This window comes from Giraffa tippelskirchi, chromosome 2, assembly GCF_054371585.1.
Source record: "Giraffa tippelskirchi isolate mGirTip1 chromosome 2, T2T-mGirTip1v1.2.pri, whole genome shotgun sequence".
NCBI classification, from domain to species: domain Eukaryota; kingdom Metazoa; phylum Chordata; class Mammalia; order Artiodactyla; family Giraffidae; genus Giraffa; species Giraffa tippelskirchi.
In genome coordinates, this window is record NC_137276.1 from 116,217,341 (window position 1) to 116,242,120 (window position 24,780).

Below are 24,780 nucleotides of genomic sequence, written 5' to 3' on the forward strand. Positions count from 1 at the left end.
CATTGATTTAATCATTACTCCTGGATATTTAAGGTTGTGTATGAATTTTTACTATTTTGAAATTTTATTTATTTATTTTTGGTTGTGCTGGGTCTTCATTGCTGTGCTAGAGTTTTCTTTAGTTGTGGCAAGTAGAAGCTACTCTGCCTTGTGCTGTGCAAGCTTCTCATTGCTGTGGCTTCTCTTGTTGCAGAGCACGGGCTCTAGGGCTTGCAGGCTTCAGTAATTGTGGGTCCTGGGCTATGGCACACAGGATCAATAGTTGTGGCACTGGGGCAGGGCTTAGTTGCTCCACAGCATGTGGGATCTTCCCAGACCAGGGATCGAACCTATGTCCCCTGCATTGGCAGGCAGATTCTTAACCACTGGACCACCAGGGGAAGTCCTGGTCCTTGCTTCTGATCTTTGGTTCATTTTATAAACTTCTCTGCCATATTGTCCAAAAAAAAAAAAAAAAAACTATTCAATTCATCTGTTCAGCAAATACTTATTGACTATACACTGGTAAGTCATACAGAGATGAAGCAGACAGAGTTTCTATCCTCTAAGACCACACAGTTGAGCAGAAGAAAAGGTAAATGCATGCTGACAGTACAGTGTAATGAGATGTGGGCCAGTACAGGAGCCCAGAAAAGTAGCATTTCCACCAGCCATAAAGGGGTGGTGGAGAGAGGAGACAGCATAAGGGAGGGATGTTTGAGCAGAGCATTTTTTTTCTAAGATTTATTTATTTTTATTATTTTTTAATTTTTGGCTGTGCTGGGTCTTCATTGCTGTGCCAGGCTTTCTCACTCCAGTGGCTTCTCTTGTTGTGGAGCTCAGGCTCTAGGGAGTGAGGACTTCATCAGCTGCAGCTCACAGGCTCTAGAGCTCAGACTTGGTAGTTGTGGCACATGGGCTTAATTGCCCCAAAGCACATGTGATCTTCCCGGATCAGGGATTGAACCTGTGTCCCCTGCATTAGCAGGTGGGTTCTTAACCACTGGACCATGAGGGAAGCCCTGAAAGTTTGTTTTAGAGACAACTATCCTAAAAGTCTACACTTGCCAGGGAATGACATCATACACTCGAACTTCAGTAGTTGCAGTGCTTGGGCTCAGTGGTTGTGGCACAAAGGTTTAGTGGCCCTGAGGCATGTGGGATCTTCCCAGATCAGGGATGGAACTCATGCGCCTGTCTTGGCAGGGGAATTCTTAACTACTGAACCACCAGGGAAGCCCTGAGCTGAGTTTTAGATGATGAGGGTAGGTGCTGGCAAAGCAAGAGGGAGACCACATCAGGCAGGCGTACAGGGATGCATGATGGAGCAAGATGGAGCGGCCTGGCAGGTGTGTTGAGGTGGTCTGTGTCTAGCTGCTGGCCTTGCCTGTTGACTCCAACATGAACTGACAAGCCTATGTCCCTAGGGGTACATAGAATTTCCAATTAATCTGTGTCTGGTTTCTGCACACGTGAGCTCTTGAGGGTTGTTTGGCACTAACCAACCCTCTTATCAGAATAGGAAGTGACCTTGTGCCCAGGGGTACTTGTAGTGATGTTGTGAGTTCCCATCAGGCCTGCCTCTTCTTATTTTTGACCTCACCAGCATTAAGGCCTAGCCAAGGAAGTTTGCTTGGTGTCTCTGACAATCAATGTTGGCAGCTTGAATATACCTGTTGACAAGTTGAACTGCTCCCCCTGCACACCTGGGGCAGGAGCTCATTGAGAACTCCTAAGCTGTCAGCATTTTGGGAAATTGGACTCTGAAGCTGAGCTGTGGTTGGGAAGGAGAAACAGTTTCCACAATCCCCATCTCCAGAGGGACTGAACTTACCCAAGTACAGCATGAATTGCTGATTACAGCATAGCTATCTTTGTGTTTGTTTGATCTCCTAGCCAGTTAGACTTGTTGTGAGCAAAAGAAACCAACTATGGCTCAGTTGAACTGAAGAAGATTTATTGGAAAATTACACTTTTTCCTAAGCACTCACAGAATCCAAGGGAGCTTTGAGAGCCAGGTTCAAATCGTGACAGGGACTACACACAGCACTGCATGTGTGCCTGCCTGTGCTCTCAACACTGACAAGCAGCAACTTACTTAAATCCACAACAGCATCACAAGGTTCCTACTGCCACTATCCCCCTTTATACGGTGGAGGAAAACAGGGGCAGGAAGAGATTAAACAATTCGTCCAAGGACACAGAGGTTGTGAGTTGGAATCCATACTTGGCATTTTGATTCCAAAGTCTTCCTCAAAGCCTAAGACACGGGATCTACAAGAATGGTCTACTTGCAGGAGTCTGGTCAGGGGACTTCTGCAAGTAGAACCACAATTCCCAATCTTTTTAGCCCCGGGGACCAGTTTTGAGGAAGACAATTTTCCCATGAATCGGGGTCAGGAGGGATAGTTTCTGGATGATTCAAGCATGTTACATTTCTCATGCACTTCATTGTTCAATCTCTAAGTTGTGCCAAACTCCTTGTGGCCCCATGGACTGTAGCATGCCAGGCTTCTCTGTCCTTCACTGTCTCCCAGAGTTTGCACAAATTCATGGCCATTGAATTGGTGATGCTGTCTCCTTCTCCTTTTGCCTTCAATCTTTTCCAGCATCAGGATCTTTTCCAATGAGTCAGCTCTTCGCATCAAGTAACCAAAGTATTGGAGCTGCAGCATCAGTCCCTCCAATGAATATTCAGGGTTAATTTCCTTTAGAATTAACTGGTTTGATCTCCTTGCTGTCTAAGGGAATCTCAAGAGTCTTCTCCAGTACCACAATTCAAAAGCTTCAATTCTTTGGTGCTCAGCCTTCTTTATGGGCTAACTCTCACATCCGTACATTACTGGAAAATCCATACCTCTGACTATAGGGACCTTTGGTGGCAAAGTGGTGTCTCTGCTTTTTACTATGCTATCTAGGTTTGTCATAGCTTTTCTTTCTTTTTTTTTCTTTTTTTTTTTTAATTTATTTTATAGCTTTTCTTCCAAGGAGCAAACATTTTTTAATTTCGGGGCTTCAGTCACCAGCTGCAGTGATTTTGGAGCTCAAGGAAAGAAAATCTGTCACCGTTTCCACTTTTACCCCTTCTATTTACCATGATGTGATTGGACCAGATACCATGATTGTAGTGTTTTTAATCTTGAGTTTCAAACCAGCTTTTTCATTCTCCTCTCTCTTTTTCATCAAGAGGCTCTTTAGTTCCTCTTCACTTTCTGACATCATGGTGGTATCATCTGCATATTTGAAGTTGTTAATATTTCTCCTGGCAATCTTGATTCCAGCTTGTGATACATCCAGCCCAGCATTTTGCATGATGTACTCTCCATATAAGTTAAATAAGCAGGGTGACAATATACAGTCTTGATGTACTCCTTTCCCAATTTTGAACCAGTCAGTTGTCCATGTACAATTGTTATAATTGTTATATAAGTTATAATTGTTGCTTCTTGACCCTCATACAGGTTTCTCAAGAGGCAGGCAAGGTGGTCTGGTAGTCTCATCTCCTTAGAAATTTTCTACAGTTTGTAGTGATCTACACAGCCAAAGGCTTTAGTGTACCTAATGAAGCAGAAGTAGATGTTTTTCTGGAATTCCCTTGCTTTCTCTATGATCCAACAAATGCTGGCAATTTGATCTCTGGTTCCTCTGCCTTTTATAAAACCAGCTGTACCTCTAGAAGTTTATAGTTTGCATACTGCTGAAGCCTAGCTTGAAAGATTTTGAGCATAACCTTGCTAGCTCAAGGTTAGCTTGATTGTTAGATGATTATACAGTGGAGGTAATGAATAGATTCAAGGGATTAGACCTGGTAGATAGTTATGCACAAAGGTTCATAAACTTGTGCAGGAGGCAGTGACCAAAACCATCCCCAAGAAAAAGAAATGCAAGAAGGCAAAGTGGTTGTCTGAGGAGGCTTTACAAATACCTGAAGAAAGAAGAGAAGTGAAAGACAAGGGATAAAGGAAAAGATATACCCAACTGAATCCAGAGTTCCAGAGAATGGCAAGGAGAGATAAGAAAGCCTTCTTAAATGAACAATGCAAAAAAAAAAAAAAAAAACCAGAAAAGCAATATGAACGGGAAAGACTACAGATCTCTTCAAGAAAATTGGAGATATCAAGGGAACATTTCACGGAAGAATGGGCACAATAAAGGATAGAAATGGTACGGACCTAACAGCAGCTGAAAATATTAAGAAGACAAGAATACACAGATGAAATATACAAGAAAAGATCTTAATGACCTGAATGTGAAATGAGTGCAATTGTGCGGTAGTTTGAACACCTTTGGCATTGCCCTTCTTTGGGATTAGAATGGAAACACCTTTTCCAGTCCTGTGGCCACTGCTGAGTTTTCCAAATTTACTGACATACTGAGTGCAGCACTTTCACAGCATCATCATCTAGGATTTTAAATAGTTCAGCAGAAATTCCATCACCTCCACTAGCTTTGTTCATAGTAATGCTTCCTAAGAGACCCATTTGATTTCACATTCCAGGATATCCCTCTCTAGGTGAGTGACCACACCATTGTGGTTATTCGGGTCATTAAGACATTTTCTTGTGTATTTCATCTGTGTATTCTTGTCACCACTTCTTAATATCTTCTGCTTCTGTTAGGTCCATACCATTCCTATCCTTTATTGTGCCCATCCTTCCATGAAATGTTCCCTTGATATCTCCAATTTTCTTGAAGAGATCTGTAGCCTTTCCCATTCATATTGCTTTTCTGTTTGGTTTTTTTTTTCATTGTTCGTTTAAGAAGGCTTTCTTATCTCTCCTTGCCATTCTCTGGAACTCTGGATTCAGTTGGGTATATCTTTCCCCTTATCCCTTGCCCTTCACTTCTCTTCTTTCTTCAGGTATTTGTAAAGCCTCCTCAGACAACCACTTTGCCTTCTTGCATTTCTTTTTCTTGGGGATGGTTATAGTCACTGCCTCCTGTACAAGTCTATGAACCTTTGTGCATAATTCTTCAGGCACTCTGTCTACCAGGTCTAATCCCTTGAATCTATTCATCACCTCCACTGTATAATCATAAGGGATTTGATTTAGCTCATACCTGAATGGCCTACTGGTTTTTCCTACTTTCTTCAATTTAAGTCTAAATTTTGCAGTAAGGAGCTCATGATCTGAGCCACAGTCGGCTCCAGGTCTTGCTTTTGCTGACTGTATACAGCCCCTCCATCTTTCGGTGCAAAGAATATAATCAATCAGATTTCAGTATTGACCATCTGGTGATGTCCATGTGTAGAGTTGTCTCTTGGGTTGTTGGAAGAGGGTGTTTGCTATGACCAATGTGTTCTCTTGACAAAACTCTGTTAGTCTTTGCTCTGCTTCATTTTTTACTCCAAGGCCAAATTTACCTGTTGTTTCGGGTATTTCTTGACTTCCTACTTTTGTATACCAATCTCCTAAGATGAAGGGATATCTTTTTTTGTGTGTTAGTTCTAGAGGGTCTTGTAGGTCTTCACAGAACCAGTTAACTTCAGCTTCTTCGGCATCAGTAGTTGGGGCATAGACTTGGATTACTGTGGAGTTGAATAGTTTGCCTTGGAAATGAACTGTGATCATTCTGTCATTTTTGAGATTGCACCTAAGTACTGCATTTCAGGCTCTTTAGTTGACTATAAAGGCTACTCCATTTCTTCTATGGGATTCTTATCCACAGTAGTAGATAATATTTATCTTAATTAAATTCTCTCATTCCAGTCCATTTTACCTAAGATGTTGATGTTTAATCTTGCCATCTCCTGTTTGACCACTTCCAATTTACCTTGGAAGAACTAAAGAGCCTCTTGATGAAAGTGTAAGTGGAGAGTGAAAAAGTTGGCTTAAAGCTCAACATTCAGAAAACTAAGATCATGGCATCCAGTCCCATTACTTCATGACAGATAGATGGGGAAACAGTGGAAACAGTGGCTGACTTAATTTTTCTGGGCTCCAAAATCACTGCAGATGGTGACTGAAGCCAGGAAATTAAAAGATGCTTACTCCTTGGAAGGAAAGTTACGACCAACCTAGATATCATATTAAAAAGCAGAGACATTACTTTGCCAACAAAGGTCCATCTAGTCAAGGCTATGGTTTTTCCAGTAGTCATGTATGGATGTGAGAGTTGGACTATAAAGAAAGCTGAGTGCTGAAGAATTGATGCTTTTGAACTGTGGTATTGGAGAAGACTCTTGAGGGTCCCTTGGACTGCAAGGAGATCCAACCAGTCCATCCTAATGGAGATCAGTTCTGGGTGTTCATTGGAAGGACTGACGTTGAAGCTGAAACTCCAATACTTTGGCCACCTGATGCGAAGAGATGACTCATTGGAAAAGACCCTGATTCTGGGAAAGATTGAAGGCAGGAGGAGAAGGGGACGACAGAGGATGAGAGGCTGGATGGCATCACCGACTCGATGGACATGGGTTTGGGTGGACTCAGGGAGTTGGTGATGGACAGGGAGGCCTGGCATGCCGCGGTTCATGGGGTCGCAGTGGGACACGACTGAGCGACTGAACTGAACTGAATTTTCCTTGATTCATGAACCTAACGTTCCAGGTCCTATTCAATACTGTTCTTTACAGCACCAGATTTACTTTCACCACCAGACACACCCACAACTGAGCATGATTTCCTCTTTGGTTTTTTCACTTCATTCTTTCTGGAGCTATTAGTAATTGCCTTCTGTTCTTCCCCAGTAGTATATTGGACACCTTCTGACTTGGTGAGAGGGCTCATCTTCTGGTGGCATATCTTTTTGCTTTTTCACACTATTCATGAGGTTCTCGAGGGAAGAATACTGAAATGAGTTGCCATTTCTTCCTCCAGTGGACTATGTTTTGTCAGAACTCTTCACTATGACTTGTCCATCTTTGAGGGGCTTACACAGCATGGCTCATAGCTTCATTGAGTTACAGAAACCCCTTCGCCACAACAAGGCTGTTATCCATGCAGGGGCTTGTGCACTTTATTTCTATTATTATTACATCAGCTCCACCTCAGATCAGTCAGTTCAGTTCAGTTGCTCAGATGTGTCCAGCTCTTTGCGACCCCATGGACTGCAGCACACCAGGCTTCCCTGTCCATCACCAACTCCTGGAGCTTGCTCAAACTCATGTCCATCGAGTCAGTGATGCCACCTCAGATCATCAGGCATTAGATCCCGGAATTTCTGACCCCTGCTACAGAGCAAATGCCTGTATTTCTACATTTCTTGGTCCTTTTGCTCAATTTTGAACTCCAAGGAGCTGGCACATGCCCAACTAGAACAGGGCATGTGCCTGCCCCTTGTCAGGCGATGGTAGTAATACCGGGGTCATGATTCCATTCCTACCAGGTGGGACCTGGTAGCGAAAGAGAGAATTTCTCAAAGCAAACTAAAAGTGCCGTTAGGAAGGATAGCAGATGGCCAACAGCAGGAAGCAGTGGTGCCTGCAACGGTCCCATTATGCTCAGAACCACCATCACTAGACTGCCAGCCCCTGAGCCCAGGGCTCTCCATGCAAGCTCTCTCTTAAATCTTGAGATAACTCTTGGAGAGCATATCGTTACCCCCATTCCAAAGTGAGGACCCAAAAGCTCACAAAGAAACCTGGTCACATAAAATGAGAGTTTGAGTTCAGACCCTGATCCCAAAGTCCATTTCTGGGGTCCCTGGGTGGATACAGCAGGGCTTACAGCTACATGGCTGGCAGATCCAGGAGCTTAGTCCACTCTCCAGCCTGGTTAGTGTGGGGCTGTGCTGTGAGCTGAGTATCTGGGGAGCAGAGCCCCCATCACTTCCTCTGGTCCACCAAGGCCTCAGTGGCTGGCTCGGAGTGGGAGTGGGGACAATGTCATCTCCTCTGTTGTCGGGATTCACATGTTCATAATCTGAAACCTCTGTGAAGAAGGAGCCTTCCCTTCCTGGGACCACCTGCATCCCACCCACCCATTATGGAGGGATTTAGGGAGGAAAAGAAAGGAAAGTCTGAGAGTGAAGTGGGGAAGGGGTGGCATGAAAAGTCACGAAAAGAAGGCAGGGTTTGACTGCCAGTGCCCAGTACCAGATGGGTCTTTGTGCCCTAGAAACAGTGGGTTCAGAGTGGCCACATGGCTGTTTTAATTAAGCTCAGTTGGAGAGGATTGACACACAAGGAGTAGCTTGGGACAGCTTGTCAGACAGAATCCATAACAGAATCTACTCACTGATTGGTCTCTGTGGAGCACATTCTAGGTGTGAGGCCCTGTGCTGCCTGCACAGAGGAGCACAGGACAGGCCTGCAAGGCAACGGGAGCTGGGCCCGGTGATGCGACAGGGAGCTGATGCATTTCCCAAGGGCTTCCCATCTCACAGAGAGGGAGATGCACCCTGGAAGAGTTCCAAGGACACATTCCATTTGGGGAGGGAAGCAAAAGATCTATAGGGGGCGTTTAGGAGCCATGTCTGGATCCTTGGTGTCTAACTTCCTGCACTTCTACCAGGTAATCCTGATATCAGAGAACAAACACCTAGTTTAAAATGCAGCAACTTAGGGGCTTCTCCACAGAGACTGTGACAAACATGAGAATTATCTCTGAGGCTGTGTGAACTAAAAGTATAAATAGGTCTTAGCAGGGTAATTTAGATAATTCATGTCTTAGTCTGTTTGGGCTTCAAAAACTATACCATATAATCAAGGCAAACTGGAAGTGGTCACACAGGAGATGGCAAGAGTGAACGCCAATGTTTTAGGAATCAGCAAACTAAAATGGACTGGAATGGGTGAATTTAACTCAGATGACCATTATATCTACTACTTTTGGCAAGAATCCCTTTAAAGAAATGGGGTAGCCATCATAGTTAACAAAAGAGTCTGAAATGCAGTACTTGGGTGCAATCTCAAAAACGACAGAATGATCTCTGTTCATTTCCAAGGCAAAGCATTCAATACCACGGTAATCCAAGACTATGCCCCGATCAATAAGGCTGAAGAAGCTGAAGTTGAACGGTCCCATGAAGACTTACAAGACCTTCCAGAACTAACACCCCAAAACGATGTCCTTTTCATTATAGGGGACTGGAATGCAAAAGTAAAAAGTCAAGAAACACCTGGAGTAACAGGCAAATTTGGCCTTGGAGTACAGAATGAAGCAGGGCAAAGGCTAATAGAGTTTTGCCAAGAGAACACACTGGTCATAGCAAACACTCTCTTCCAACAACCCAAGAGAAGATGCTACACATGGACATCACCAGATGGTCAATATTGAAGTCAAATTGATTATATTCTTTGCAGCCAAAGATGGAGACGTCAGCAAAAACAAGACAGGGACCTGACTGTGGCTCAGATCGTTAATTTCTTATTGCCAAATTCAGACTTAAATTGAAGAAAGTAGGGGAAACCACTAGACCATTCAGGTATGATCTAAATCAAATCCCTTATGATTATATAGTGGAATGACAAATAGATTTAAGGGACTAGATCTGATAGACAGAATGCCTGAAGAACTATGGACATGACATTGTACAGGAGGCAATGATCCAGACCATCCCCAAGAAAAAGAAATGCAAAAAAGCAAAATGGCTGTCTGAAGAGGCCTTACAAATAGGTGTGAAAAGAAGAGAAGCCAAAAGCAAAGCAGAAAAGGAAAGATATATCCATTTGAATGCAGAGTTCCAAAGAATAGCAAGGAAAGATAAGAAAGCCTTCCTCAGTGATCAGTGCAAAGAAATAGAGGAAAACAAGAGAATGGGAAAGACTAGAGATTTCTTCAAGAAAATTAGAGATACAAAAGGAACATTTCATGCAAAGATGGGCTCAATAAAGGACAGAAATGGTATGGACCTAACAGAAGCAGAAGATATTAAGAAGAGGTGGCAAGAATACACAGAAGAACTGTACAAAAAAGATCTTCATGACCCAGATAATCACGATGGTGTGATCACTCACCTAGAGCCAGACTTCCTGGAATGTGAAGTCAAGTGGGCCTTAGGAAGCATCACTATGAACAAAGCTAGTGGAGGTGATGGAATTCCAGTTGAGCTAGATGATGCTGTGAAAGTGCTGCACTCAGCACGCCAGTGAATTTGGAAAACTCAGCAGTGGCCACAGGACTGCAAAAGGTCAGTTTTCATTCCAATCTCAAAGAAAAGCAATGCCAAAGAATGCTCAAACTACCACACAATTGCACTCATCTCACACGCTAGTAAAGTAATGCTCAAAATTCTCCAAGCCAGGCTTCAACAGTATGTGAACCGTGAACTTCCAGATGTTCAAGTTGGTTTTAGAAAAGGCAGAGGAACCAGAGATCAAACTGCCAACATCTGCTGGATCATCGAAAAAGCAAGAGAGTTCCAGAAAAACATCTATTTCTGCTTTATTGACTATGTCAAAGCCTTTGACTGTGTGGATCACAATAAACTGTGAAAAATTCTGAAGGAGATGGGAATACCAGACCACCTGATCTGCCTCTTGAGAAATCTATATGCATGTAAGGAAGCAACTGTTAGAACTGGACATGGAAAAACAGACTGGTTCCAAATAGGAAAAGGAGTACGTCAAGGCTGTATATTGTCACCCTGCTTGTTTAACTTATATGCAGAGTACATCATGAGAAACGGTGGGCTGGATGAAGCACAAGCTGGAATCAAGATTGCCGGGAGAAATATCAGTAACCTCATATACACATATGACACCACACTTATGGCAGAAAGTGAGGAACTAAAGGGCCTCTTGATGAAAGTGAAAGAGGAGAGTGAATAAGTTGGCTTAATGCTCAACATTCAGAAAACTAAGATCATGGCACCTGGTCCAGTCACTTCATGACAAATAGATGGGGAAACAGTGGCAGATTTTATTTTGGGGGGCTCCAAAATCCGTGTAAATGGTGACAGCAGCCATGAAATTAAAAGAAGCTTACTCCTTGGAAGGAAAGTTGTGACCAACCTAGATATCATATTAAAAAGCAGAGACATTACTTTGCGAACAAAGGTCCATCTAGTCAAGGCTATGGTTTTTCCATTACTCATGTATGGATATGAGAATTGGACTATAAAGAAATCTGAGCGCCAAAGAATTGATGCTTTTGAACTGTGGCGTTAGAGAAGACTCTCGCGAGTCCCTTGGACTGCAAGGAGATCCAGCCAGTCCATCCTAAAGGAGATCAGTCCTGGGTGTTCATTGGAAGGGCTGATGTTGAAGTTGAAACTCCAATACTTTGGCCACTTGATGCGAAGAGTTGACTTATTGGAAAAGACTCTAATGCTGGGAAGGATTGGGGGCAGGAGGAGAGGGAACGACAGAGGATGAGATGGCTGTATGGCATCACCAACTCAATGGGCATGAGTTTGAGTAAACTCTGGGAGTTGGTGATGGACAGGGAGGCCTGGCGTGCTGCAGTCCATAGCGTCGCAAAGTCAGACACGACTGAGCAACTGAACTGAAGTGAACTGAATCATACCACAGACTGGGTGGCTTAAACAACAGAGATTTATCTCTCACAGTTCTGAAGCCTGGATCTTATGGTCTTTACATGGCCTTTCCTCAGTGCATATGGGAGGAGAGAGTAAGATCTTTTCTTTTAAGGACATTAATTCCATCATGGGGGCTCCACCCTCAAAACCTAATCACATGCCAAAGTTCCCATCTCCTAATACCTCCATCCCAGAGGTTAAGACCTCAATATATGGATTTTGAGAAGACACAAACATTCAGTCCATAACAACCCATATATGATAGACCCAGATCAAACAATAAAGAGGACTTTGGGGGACTTCCTTGGTGGTCTAGCAGTCAAGAATCCACCTGCCAATGCAGGGGACATGGGTTTGATCCCTTGTCTGGGAAGATCCTACATGCTGTGGAACAACTAAATCCATGTGCCACAACTACTGAACCCACTGTGCTGCATCTACTGAAGCCTGAGCACCTACAGTCCATGCTCCACAACAAGAGAAGCCACTGCAGTGAGAAGCCTGCTCACCACAACCAGAGAGTAGCCCCCACTTCCACAATTAGAGAAAAGTCTGTGCAGCAATGAAGACCCAGCACAGCCAAAAATAGAAAAATAAATAAATTCTTTTTAATTTACAGGTTTCTTTTGTTAAAGAAAGTAATAGCATGAGTAATCTAAAAGGATAGTTATCATTATTAATTAGGATGATTAAATATTTCAAACAGTGATATTATTAATAAAGTTACCAAGAAAACAATAGTTAAATTATTTTACAATTTACACCTTCAGAGGAATACAAACAGTTGTTATTATTTTAAAAGAACTGATGTAAGTTTAACAAATTAGAAAAATTTGAGGGGCAGTCCTAAGATGGTGGAGGAATAGGACAGGGAGACCACTTTCTCCCCCACAAATTCATCCAAAGAATATTTGAACTCTGAGCAAATTCCACAAAACAGCTTCTGAATGCTGGCAGAGGACATCAGGCACCCCAAAAAAGCAGCCCATTATCTTCACAAGGAGGTAGGACAAAATATAAAAGATAAAAGGAGAGACAAAAGAGTTAGGGATGGAGATCCCTTCAGGGAAGGGAGTCTTAAAAAAGGAAAAGTTTCCAAAACCAGGAAACCCTCTCACCCTCTCACTGGTGGGTCTGTGGGGAGTTTTCGAATCTCGGAGGGCAACATAACTGGGAGGAAAAATACATAAATAAATAAATAAAATCCACAGATTACGTGCCTAACAGCAATTCCCATCAGAGAAGTACCCCTGATGCTCGCATCCGCCACTAGCAAGCAGGGGCTCCATGGGGAGGAGCGGGCTGCATTGCTTAGGGTAAGGACCGGGCCTGAATGCCCTGAGGACAATCTGAGGAAGCTAATGTTAGATAGCAACATAAACTGTAGGATAGCCAGAGAGAGAGAGAACTATCCCGCGAAAAGCCCTAACCTAAGGCACTGCCGCCGGCTCACAGAATAAAGGACTGAGTGAATACCAGAGGAGAGCTAGCCGGCTGTGTACCAGCCCATCCCCCGCTGGAGGCAGGGGGCAGGCAGGAACCAGGCAGAGCCGGAAAGGGGCAAACTCGGCCCCAGAGACCGCATCCCCTACCAAACTGTGAGCAGGCTTCCAGTTTCTAACCAAGACTTCCTGGAATTCTGGATGGTTGACATCCACTGGAAGGGTCGCAGCCAGAGATCAGCTCCCAGAAGAGACACACAGCACACCGGAGACAGGTACGCCCGCTGCCACCCAGGAAACCGAGGGGCTGAGACTGGGGAGGTGATAAGACACACTCGCTCGCTGCCTGGGGAGAGTGCGCTCACCAAGCACCTGGTCACCTGAGCTGCTCAGACTGGGGAAGGGCACAAAACGCAGGCTCAAGCGAGTCTGAGCCATTGTGGAGTACCCGAGGACATAAACCAGAGCAGCTTAGACCTGGGAAGTGCAGCCGGCCCACTCCCTGTAGAGCAACCCAGAGCCTGAGCAGTGTAGACTGGGAAAGCACACACTCCGTGAGCGGGGGCAAACCCAGTGTGGCCTAGACACTGCAAGCACTCCCCACACAGGCCAGTGATATTTGTTTGCAGTGTTCCTCCTTCCCCATAGCACGACTGAACAAATGAGCCTAAACAAGAGACCATCATCGCCCCCTTGTGTCAGGGCAGAAATTAGACACTGAAGAGACCTGAAAACAGAAGAAGCCAAATAAACAGAGGGAACCGCTTTGGAAGTGACAGGTGCAACAGATTAAAATCCCTGTAGTTAACACCAACTACATTGGAAGGGTCCTATAGATCTTGAGAAGTATAAGCTGAAACAAGGAAATATCTGAAACTGAACTGACCCTACACTGCCCGTAACAGCTCCAGAGAAATTACTAGATATATTTTTACTATTATCATTTTTTTAATTTAAATTTGTTTCTTTTTAATTAAATTCTTTATTACTCCTTTTTTCATTTTTATAACCTACTGCTGCTGCTGCTGCTGCTGCTAAGTCACTTCAGTCGTGTCCAACTCTGTGCGACCCCATAGACAGCAGCCCACCAAGCTCCTCCATCCCTGGGATTCTCCAGGCAAGAATACTGGAGTGGGTTTCCAGGTCCTTCTTCAATCCATACATGCATGCTAAGTCACTTCAGCCGCATCTGACTCTGTGCAACCCCATGGACAGCAGCCCACCAGGCTCCTCTGTCCACGGGATTCTCTAGGCAAGAATACTGGAGTGGGTTGCCATTTCCTTCTCCATTATAACCTATTATTACCTTGCAAAAAAATAGACCCTATTTTTAAAACAAACTGTATATATATTTCTTATACTTTTTGTGATTTTTTTTTAATATTGTATTTTTGAGAGTCTAACCTCTACTCTGTATTTTTAATCTTTGCTTTGCGGCATTTGTCGTCAACTTTGTACGTTTAAGCATCCAATCTTCAGTACGCATTTTTACTTAGGAGAGTGATTGCTGGCTTCATTACTCTCTCCCCCTTTTGACTTTCCTTTTTCTCCCCCAGGTCACCTCGACCTCCTCCCTCCCCCTTCTCTTCTCTACCCAACTCTGTGAATCTCTGTGAGTGTTCTGGGCTGTGGAGAACACTTAGGGAACAGAGTACTGCCTAGATCTATCTCTTTCCTTTTGATTCTCCCTTTTCTCCTCCTGCTCACCTCTATCTCCTTCCTCCCTCTTCTCTTCTCTATGTAACTCCATGAATCTCTCTGAAGGTTCCAGACTGTGGAGAGCACACAGGGAATTGTTTACTGGCTAGATTGCTCTCTCCCCTTTTGATTCCCTGCTCTTCTCCTCCTGGTCACCTCTATCTCCCTCCTTCCTCTTCTCTTCTCCACATAACTCTGTGAACCTCTCTGGGTGTCCCTCACTGTGGAGAATCTTTTCACCATTAACCTAGAAGTTTTATCATCAGTGCTGTATGGATGGAGAAGTCTTGACGCTACTGTATGAATAAGACTGAAAACTAGAGGCAGGAGGCTTAAGTCCAAAACTTGAGAGCACCAGAAAACTCCTGACTCCAGGGAACACTGATCAATAAGAGATCATTCAAAAGCCTCCATACCTACACTGAAACCAAGCACAACCCAAGAGCCAACAAGTTCCAGAACAAGACATACCATGCAAATTCTCTAACAATGCAGGAACATAGCCCTGAGCTTCAATATACAGGCTGTCCAAAGTCACACCAAACCCATAGACATCTCAAAACTCACTACTGGACACTCCATTGCACACCAGAGAGAAGAAATCCAGTTCCACCCACCAGAACACCGATGCAAAATTGCCCTAACCAGGAAACCTTGACAAGCCAATCATCCAATCCCACCCACAGGGAGGAACCTCCACAATAAACAGGAACCACAAACTGCCAGAATACAGAAAGGCCACCCAAAACACAACAATCTAAACAAGATGAAAAGGCAGAGAAATACTCAGCAGATAAGGAAATTGATAAATGCCCACCAAATCAAACAAAAGAGGAGGAGATAGGGAGTCTACCTGAAAAAGAATTCAGAATACTGATAGTAAAACTGATCCAAAATCTTGAAAACAAAATGGAGTTACTGATAAGTAGCCTGGAGAGAAGGATTGAGAAGATGCAAGAAATGTTTAACAAGGACTTAGAAGAAATAAAAAAGAGTCAATCAATAATGAATACTGCAATAACTGAGATCAAAAGCACTCTGGAGGGAACCAACAGTAGAATAACTGAGGCAGAAGATAGGATAGGTGAAGTAGAAGATAGAATGGTAGAAATAAATGAAGCAGAGAGGAAAAAAGAAAAAAGAATTAAAAGAAATGAGGACAACCTCAGGGACTTCTGGGACAATGTGAAACGCCCCAACATTTGAATCATAGGAGTCCCAGAAGAAGAAGACAAAACGAAAGGCCATGAGAAAATACTTGCAGAGATAATAGTTGAAAACTTCCATGAAATGGGGAAGGAAATAGTCACACAAGTCCAAGAAAGCCAGGGAGTCCCAAACAGGATAAACCCAAGGCTGAACACCACAAGACACATATTAATCAAATTAACAAAGATCAAACACAAAGAACAAATATTAAAAGCAGCAAGGGAAAAACAACAAATAACACAAAAGGGGATTCCCATAAGGATAACAGCCTATCTTTCAATAGAAACTCTTCAGGCCGGAAGGGAATGGCAGGACATACTTACAGTGATGAAAGAGAAAAACCTGCAACCCAGATTACTGTACCCAGCAAGGATCTCATTCAAATATGAAGGAGAAATCAAAAGCTTTACAGACAAGCAAAAGCTAAGAGAATTCAGCACCACCAAACCAGCTCTTCAACAAATGCCAAAGGATCTTCTCTAGACAGAAAATGCAGAAAGGGTGTATAAACACGAACCCAAAACAACAAAGTAAATAGCAATGGGATCATACTTATCAATAATTACCTTAAATGTCTGTGGGCTGCATACCTCAACCAAAAGACAAAGACTGGCTGAATGGATACAAAAACAAGACCCCTATATAGGCTGTCTACAAGAGACCCACCTCAAAACAAGGGACACATACAGACTGAAAGTGAAGGGCTGGAAAAAGATATTTCGCCGAAATGGAGACCAAAAGAAAGCAGGAGTAGCAATACACATATCAGATAAAATAGACTTTGAAATATAGGCCTTAGAAAGAGACAAAGAAGGACACTACATAATGATCAAAGGATCAATCCAAGAAGAAGATAAAACAATTATAAATATATAGGCACCCAACATAGGAGCACCACAATATGTAAGGCAAATGCTAACAAGTATGAAAGGGGAAATTAACAATAACACAATAATAGTGAGAGACTTTAATAACCCACTCACACTTATGGATAGATCAACTAAACAGAAAATTAACAAGGAAACACAAACTTATATGACACAATGGACCGGTTAGACCTAATTGATATCTATAGAGCATTTCACCCCAAAACAATGAATTTCACCTTTTTCTCAAGTGCACACGGAACCTTCTCCAGGATAGATCACATCCTGGGCCATAAATCTAGCCTTGGTAATTATAAAAATATTGAAATCATTCCAATCATCTTTTCTGACCACAATGCAGTAAGATTAGATGTCAATTACAGGGTAAAAACTATTAAAAATTCCAACATATGGAGGCTAAACAACATTCTTCTGAATAACCAACAAATAGTAGAAGAAATAAAAAAAAGAAATCAAAACATGCATAGAAATGAATGAAAATGAAAACACAACAACCCAAAACTTATGGGACACTGTAAAGCACTGCTAAGGGGACTGTTCGTAGCAATACAGGCTTACCTCAATAAACAAGAAAAAAGTCAAATAAATAATCAAACTCTATGCCTAAAGCAACTAGAAAAGGAAGAAATGAAGAACCCCAGGGTTAGTAGAAGGAAAGAAATCTTAAAAATTTGGGCAGAAATAAATGCAAAAGAAACAAAAGAGACCATAGCAACAATCAAGAAAGCTAAAAGCTGGTTCTTTGAGAAGATAAATAAAATTGACAAACCATTAGCCAGACTCATCAAGAAACAAAGGCAGAAGAATCAAATCAACAAAATTAGAAATGAAAATGGAGAAATCACAACAGACAACACAGAAATACAAAGGATCATAAGAGACTATTATCAGCAACTATATGCCAATAAAATGGACAACTTGGAAGAAATGGACAAATTCTTAGAAAAGTATAACTTTCCAAAACTGAACCAGGAAGAAATAGAAAATCTCAACAGACCCATCACAAGCACGGAAATTGAAACTGTAAACAGAAATCTTCCAACAAACAAAAGCCCAGAGCCAGATCACTTCACAGCTGAATTCTACCAAAAATTTAGAGAAGAGCTAATACCTATCCTACTCAAACTCTTCCAGAAAATTGCAGAGGAGGGTTAACTTCCAAACTCATTCTATGAGGCCACCATCACCCTAATACCAAAACAAGACAAAGATGCCACAAAAAAAGAAAACTACAGGCCAATATCACTGATGAACATACACGCAAAAATCCTTAACAAAATTCTAGCAAACAGAACCCAACAACATATTAAAAAGATCATACATCATGACCAAGTGGGCTTTATCCCAGGAATGCAAGGATTCTTTAATATCCACAAATCAATCAATGTGACACACCATATTAACAAATTGAAAGATAAAAACCAAATTATTATCTCAATAGATGCAGAGAAAGCCTTTGACAAAATTCAACATCCATTTATGATAAAAACCCTCCAAAAAGCAGGAATAGAAGGAACATGCCTCAACATAACAAAAGCTATATATGACAAACCCACAGCAAACATTATTCTCGATGGTGAAAAATTGAAAGTATTTCCCCTAAAGTCAGGAACAAGGCAAAGGTGCCCACTCTCACCACTACTATTCAACATAGTTTTGGAAGTTTTGGCCACAGCAATCAGAGCAGAAAAAGAAATAAAAGGATTCCAGATTGGAAATCTCTCGCTGTTTGCAGAGGACATGATCCTCTACATAGAAAACCCTAAAGACTCCACCAGGAAATTCCTAGAGCTAATCAATGAATATAGTAAAGTTGCAGGATATAAAATTAACACAAAGAAATCCCTTGCATTCCTATACACTAACAATGAGAAAACAGAAAGAGAAATTAAGAAAACAATTTCATTCACCATTGCAACAAAAAGAATAAAATACTTAGGAATACATCTACCTACAGAAACAAAAAACCTATATATAGAAAACTATAAAACACTGATGAAAGAAATTAAAGAAGACACAAATAGATGGGGAAATATACCATGTTCATGGATCAGAAGAATCAATGTAGTGAAAATGAATGTACTACCCAAAGCAATCTATAGATTCAATGCAATCCCTATCAAGCTACCAATGGCATTTTTCACAGAACTAGAACACATAATTTCACAATTTGTATGGAAATACAAAAAACCTCAAATAGCCAAAGCAATCTTGAGAAAGAAGAATGGAACTGAAGGAATTTTCAACCTGCCTGACTTCAGGCTATACTACAAAGCTACAACAGTCATCAAAACAGTATGGTACTGGCACAAAGACAGAAATATAGATCAGTGGAACAAAATAGAAAGCCCAGAGATAAATCCACACACCTATGGACACCTTATCTTTGACAAAGGAGGCAAGACTATACAATGGAGAAAAGATAATCTCTTTAACAAGTGGTGCTGGGAAAACTGGTCAACCACTTGTAAAAGAATGAAACTAGAACACTTTCTAACACCATACACAAAAACAAACTCAAAATGGATTAAAGATCTAAACGTAAGACCTGAAACTATAAAACTCCTAGAGGAAAACTTAGGCAAAACACTCTTTGACATAAATCACAGCAGGATCCTCTATGACCCACCTCCCAAAATGATGGAAATAAAAGCAAAAATAAACAAACGAGACCTAATTAAACTTAAAAGCTTTTGCACAACGAAGCAAACTATAAGCAAAGTGAAAAGACAGCCTTCATAATAGGAGAAAATAATAGCAAATGAAGCAATGGACAAAGAATTAATCTCAAAAATATACAAGCAGCTCACGCAACTCAATTCCAGAAAAATAAACGACCCAATCAAAAAATGGGCCAAAGAACTAAACAGACATTTCTCCAAAGAAGACATACAGATGGCTAACAAACACATGAAAAGATGCTCAACATCACTCATTATCAGAGAAATGCAAATCAAAACCACAATGAGGTACCATCTCATGCTGGTCAGAATGGCTGCTATCCAAAAATCTACAGACAATAAATGCTGGAGCGGGTGTGAAGAAAAGGGAACCCTCCTACGCTGTTGGTAGGAATGCCAACTAGTACAGCCACTATGGAGAACAGTGTGGAGTTTCCTTACAAAACTAGAAATAGAACTGCCATATGACCCAGCAATCCCACTGCTGGGCATACACACTGAGGAAACCAGAATTGAAAGAGACACATGTACCCCAATGTTCATCGCAGCACTGTTTACAATAGCCAGGATATGGAAGCAACCTAGATGTCCATCAGCAGACAAATGGATAAGGAAGCTGTGGTACATATACACAGCGGAATCTTACTCAGCCATTAAGAAGAATACATTTGAATCAGTTCTAATGATGTGGATGAAACTGGAGCCTATTATACAGAGTGAAGTAAGCCAGAAAGAAAAATGCCAATACGGTATACTAACACACATATATGGAATTTAGAAAGATGGTAATGATGACCCTATATGCGAGACAGCAAAAGAGACACAGATGTATAGAACAGTCTTTGGGACTCTGTGGGAGAAGGTGAGGGTGGGATTATCTGAGTGAATAGCACTGAAACATGTATATGATCATACGTGAAACAGATCACCAGTCCAGGTTCGATGCATGAGACAGGGTGCTCAGGGCTGGTGTACTGGGATGACCCAGAGGGATGGGATGGGGAGGGACGTGGGAGGAGGATTCAAGATGGGGAACACATGTAAACCCATGGCTGATTCATGTCAATGTATGGCAAAAGCCACTACAATATTGTAAAGTAATTAGCCTCCAATTAAAATAAATACATTTAAAAAGAAACAAATTAGAAAAATTTGCACAAAAAATTAGACTGTTTAAATCAATTCAGCACTTCTTACAACCCAGAAATCAAACTGAAAGCATCTTGTTAGATAAGTATCATTGCATTATTATCTCTCAAACATTCACTAAATAAGAACATTTAAAATGTCCTGTTTTTGTGTGATCAGGTTTAAAAGTAGCAAAAGAGGATTTGGGGAAAGCTCGAGCTATATTTCTAAGTGTAATAGTGCAAACTCATATGAAAAGAAGACCCTCTATAACAAAGAGATGAAGAATCTTCCTGAGATACACAGCTAACAAATGACAGAGCCAAGATTTGGCTATGCTGCCCCAGAGTCCCCTTGCTTAATGCATTGTGGTAGTCTCTCAGTCATGTCTGACTCTTTGTGACCCCCATGGACTGTAGCCCACCAGACTTTTCTGACCATGGAATTCTCCAGGCAGGAATCCTGGAGTGGGTAGACATTTCCTTCTTCAGGGAATCTTTCCAACCCAGGGATTGAATCTGGGTGTCCTGCATTGCAGACAGATTCTTCACCATCTGAGCCACCAGGGAATCCCTTTTCTAGGACCAGAAGAACACAGTTTCTGTGTCCCCTAGACAGTCCTTTTGGAAAAGAGGAAGAGCGTGTCTCAAAAAACTGCAGCCAAATACAATACTCTGTGTACCTGTAACACATTGCCCGTAAGTAATTTGTCCCTTGAGAAATGGTTTCCACCTTTGCCATCCAATCCCTGGCTCCTTTTCCGGTAGAACAACCAGGGCCAGTTTCCACAGTGCTGTCACCTGGGTGAGGAGAGCTGACTTGTGGCTCCACCACATGGGAAGGAACTGGGGTCAAGAAAGGTATTAATACAAGTGTGTGCTTGTTGGGTCAGGACATCCTTCGATGGGGAAGAGCTCTCACATGGGAGTCCAGGTTCTTCCTTCATGCCTTTGCTGCACCCTGCTGGGCCAGGGTCAGAGGCAAGTCTGATGAGCCTGAAGCAGTGTCTAGTGAGCTGTGAATTCATTCCCCTTTCAGCTGAGTGTCTGCCTAAGGCCACCAGAGGCCTTCAAAAATCACTCTATTCTGGGCTCCTTGCCAAGATCCAGGATCTATTTGCCAAGTAGGAAGCAGGTCAAGAGCAGGGCTGTGCTGCGGGGAGACTGGGACTGGTGAGGGCAGAGCCATGCTGGCTCCAGTTTCCCAGGTGGAAGGAGGGGGACACTCACTAATGAGGCTTCTTGTGGACAAGTGTGTTGCCCATGGATCTACAGTCTTGGTTAGCATCTGCTTCTAGTGGAGCAATTGCTTTGCTTTCTATTCAGCCAGTGAGCAGTTTTGGAGCCCCTATTTTGTGCCTGGCTAGAAAGACAAAGACAAAGTCCCCACCATGAAGGAGTGCATAGGTTCCCAGGAATGGGCCTCTCCTCGAAGGGAAAAGGGGTGCAGCCTCCAAGAGCCTTCTTCTTGCAGTGAGTGTGGTAGGGAGGGAGGCACCCCTTTTCTGGACACAGATGATGAATCTGAGTGACATTGACCTCTCCAGCTCCTCCTGAGTGAAGTTACCAAAGACAGGATGAGCTGCTAAGGATGAGTGCAAAGATCTGTGCTGCCCAGGACAGCAGCCACTGGCCACACATGGTGGCTGAAAACTTTAGGTAAAATTTCAAGGGCTCAGAGCCACCCATACTGGTGGCAGCTGTATGAGACAGAGCAGATGCAGAACACTTTGCTATTCTTGCGATTTCTACTGGATAGTCTTCCTGCATGGATAATTGCAACAGAATTGTCCATGGTGGGTAAGCGTGGAGGGAAGGGCTTACACTAGCTGAAGTGTGTGTGTGGGGAGTGGAATTGGGAAGCCATTGGAAGCAGGAAGAGCTTCTCCAGGAACCATCTCTCAGCTGAGCCACACCCGAGGCTCCCAGCCATCTCGCAGAGCAGGACACAGCCCAGACCTCACCTTGAACATTGGTGACCCTGGTCACCTTCCATCTCCCCATGTCTTCTCATCCACTCCGTGGCTATGTTTGTACCATCCAGTGGATCTCAAAGTGCATCAGACATCCCTGGATAGTTTTTTAAAAGAAAGATTCCTGTGCTTCACCCCCAGGTTCTGAGCAGTAAGACTGGGGTGAGGCCAGAGATTTGGATTTCTAGCAAATGCCTGGGTGATGCTGATGTTGAGGGTCCAGGAACCACACTTGGAACACCATGGATATGGTCCAAAGAGTCACATTCATTGACCCATTCATTCCACAAATATCCACGTTGTTTAATGCTGCCATGTGCCTGGTGCTCTTTCTGGATGTGAGCAACCAGAGAACTTACATTCTTGGGAGGAGAGACACACAGCAAACAAACCTGTGTTGGGTGGTAATGAACATTATGAAGAAGAATAAAGCAGGGCAAGGGGAGAGGCCTCTGAGACAGATCATATGTGAGCAGAGACCTAAAGACAGTGGAGAGTGGGTATGACCCAGCTGGCTCCATTTTTTTCTCTGCCCTCAACTTTTTAATTTGAAACATGAGAGTACCGTTAAAAATCTAGGGATCAGGAGATTTCCCTGGCGGTCCAGTGGTTAAGACTCCACGCTTCCACTGTAGGGGATATGGGTTCAGTCCCTGGTTGGGGGAACTAAGATCCCACAGGATGCAGGGCATGATCAAAATATAGATAAATAAAATTTAAAAACAAAGGGCACCAGTCTATTCAATAGTGAAGTTTTGAAGACAAATTTGATTGTGTGGGCATATGTTTCATTGAAAAGAAGCCTGAGGCTAAAGAGCATAGATTTGACACCAGCCTGCAGCTCTACCTTTGGGTCTCAGTAACTGAGCAGAGTAAGGAGTCTCGATTGCCAAGGAGGCCACCACCATCCCTTCTACATGATGACTTGGGACCCTCCATCCACATGGCTCAAGCTCATTTCCAGGTCTCTTTCCCAACCATCCCACTTAGGCCAAAATGCAACTGTGTACAAATGAGGTGGGCAGAGTGTGGCCTGGCACCTGGGGTGTCCACACATTGGTGTCTGAGTGTCCTACTGATGGGGGTAGAGCTGCTGTGAGAGGAGCGGGGGCCAGACCCGGTCAAGTCTATACTTGCTTCTTGTCCTGGGTCCTGTCAGCCCCAACCAGTTAGCTGAATGCCCCTTACTTCTATCCAGCTTTGGGGTGCGGACAGAAGAGACAAGCCCATGCTGTGGGCTTAAACAGGCGTCAACAGGGATCCCTCCATTAGAGGACAGCTCTTGGTTATGCCCTGTTATAAACACAGCTTTCAGGGTGAAGGGCAGACCAAATGCCTTTAACACCTAATTTTCCTTTTCAACCTGTAATATCTTTTAGGCCCAGCTGTCTCAGGCCTTAAATGGAGTTTCTGATAAGGCAAAAGAAGCAAAGGAGTTTCTGGTTCAGCTGAAGAACATTCTGCAGCAGATCCAGGTGAGCCCAGACCCCACCCCTCCGCAGAAGGGATGTGAGACACACGTGAGGAAAAGGAAGACCCCTGGCAGCACTTCTCAGTGTTGAACATGGGGAGGCCCAACTGCTCCACTGCACAGCCTCAGATGATGCAGACACTACACACCCAATCCACTGGCACCCATGAGCCATCCGATAGGAAAGGGATTTTGCTTGAACTCAGAAAGAATCATAAAAAGAGAACCAGGCAGAAATAATGCATGACCATACAGTGCTACCAGTGTCTGTATACAGTGCTTTCATACCAAATGCATCATAATATAAAAGCATCAGTTACTAAATAAATGTATTTACTGCGCACCCACGCTGTGTCACGTACAAGCCCGACACAGATCAATAAGGTGCAATCTGTGGCCCCAGGAGCTCTGTCAGAGAGTGTATAAATGCACGCAGGGAGGAACTTTCACACAGATCATGAACTTGCTGGTGTCTGGGTGGAAAAGGGGGACTGAGGGCACTGAATTCTAAACCAGCCGATAGAAACCATCCTTCCTAAGAAGCTAAAGCACAGAATTCAGCCACCAGGCATTTCCTGTCCTGTTTCTGATGTTTCAGGACACCAGCTGTATCCATTTGGTGGGGTTGCTATAACAAAGCACCATAGACTGAGTGGCTTCAACCACAGTAACCTATTTTCTCACAGTTATGGAGGCTAGAAGTTCAAGATCAAGGTGTGGGCAGCGGTGGTTCCTCCTGAGGGCTCTCTCCTTGGCTGGCAGACAGCCACCGCCTCCCTGTGTCTTCAGACGGCCCTCCCTCTGTGCGTGTCTGTGTCCTGGTCTCCTCTTCTAAGGACATAGTCAAATTGGATTAGAGGCCCAGCCTAATGACCTCGTTTAAGTTACT

The 24,780-nt window shown here is 43.2% G+C and overlaps 1 protein-coding gene across 7 annotated transcripts in view; it reads left to right on the top strand.

Moving 5' to 3' along the window:
* Positions 1-24,780, top strand: part of TRIM67 (tripartite motif containing 67) — a 63,935-nt gene that overhangs the window by 19,987 nt on the left and 19,168 nt on the right. For 6 of the 7 annotated variants that reach the window (XM_081570333.1, XM_081570334.1, XM_081570336.1 and 3 more), the window contains one exon: positions 23,800-23,895. The exons of the other annotated variant lie outside the window; for it this stretch is intronic. In XM_081570333.1, the coding sequence (XP_081426459.1) occupies positions 23,800-23,895 (96 nt within the window). The remainder of the gene's footprint in view (positions 1-23,799; positions 23,896-24,780) is intronic. 7 annotated transcript variants of the gene reach the window in all.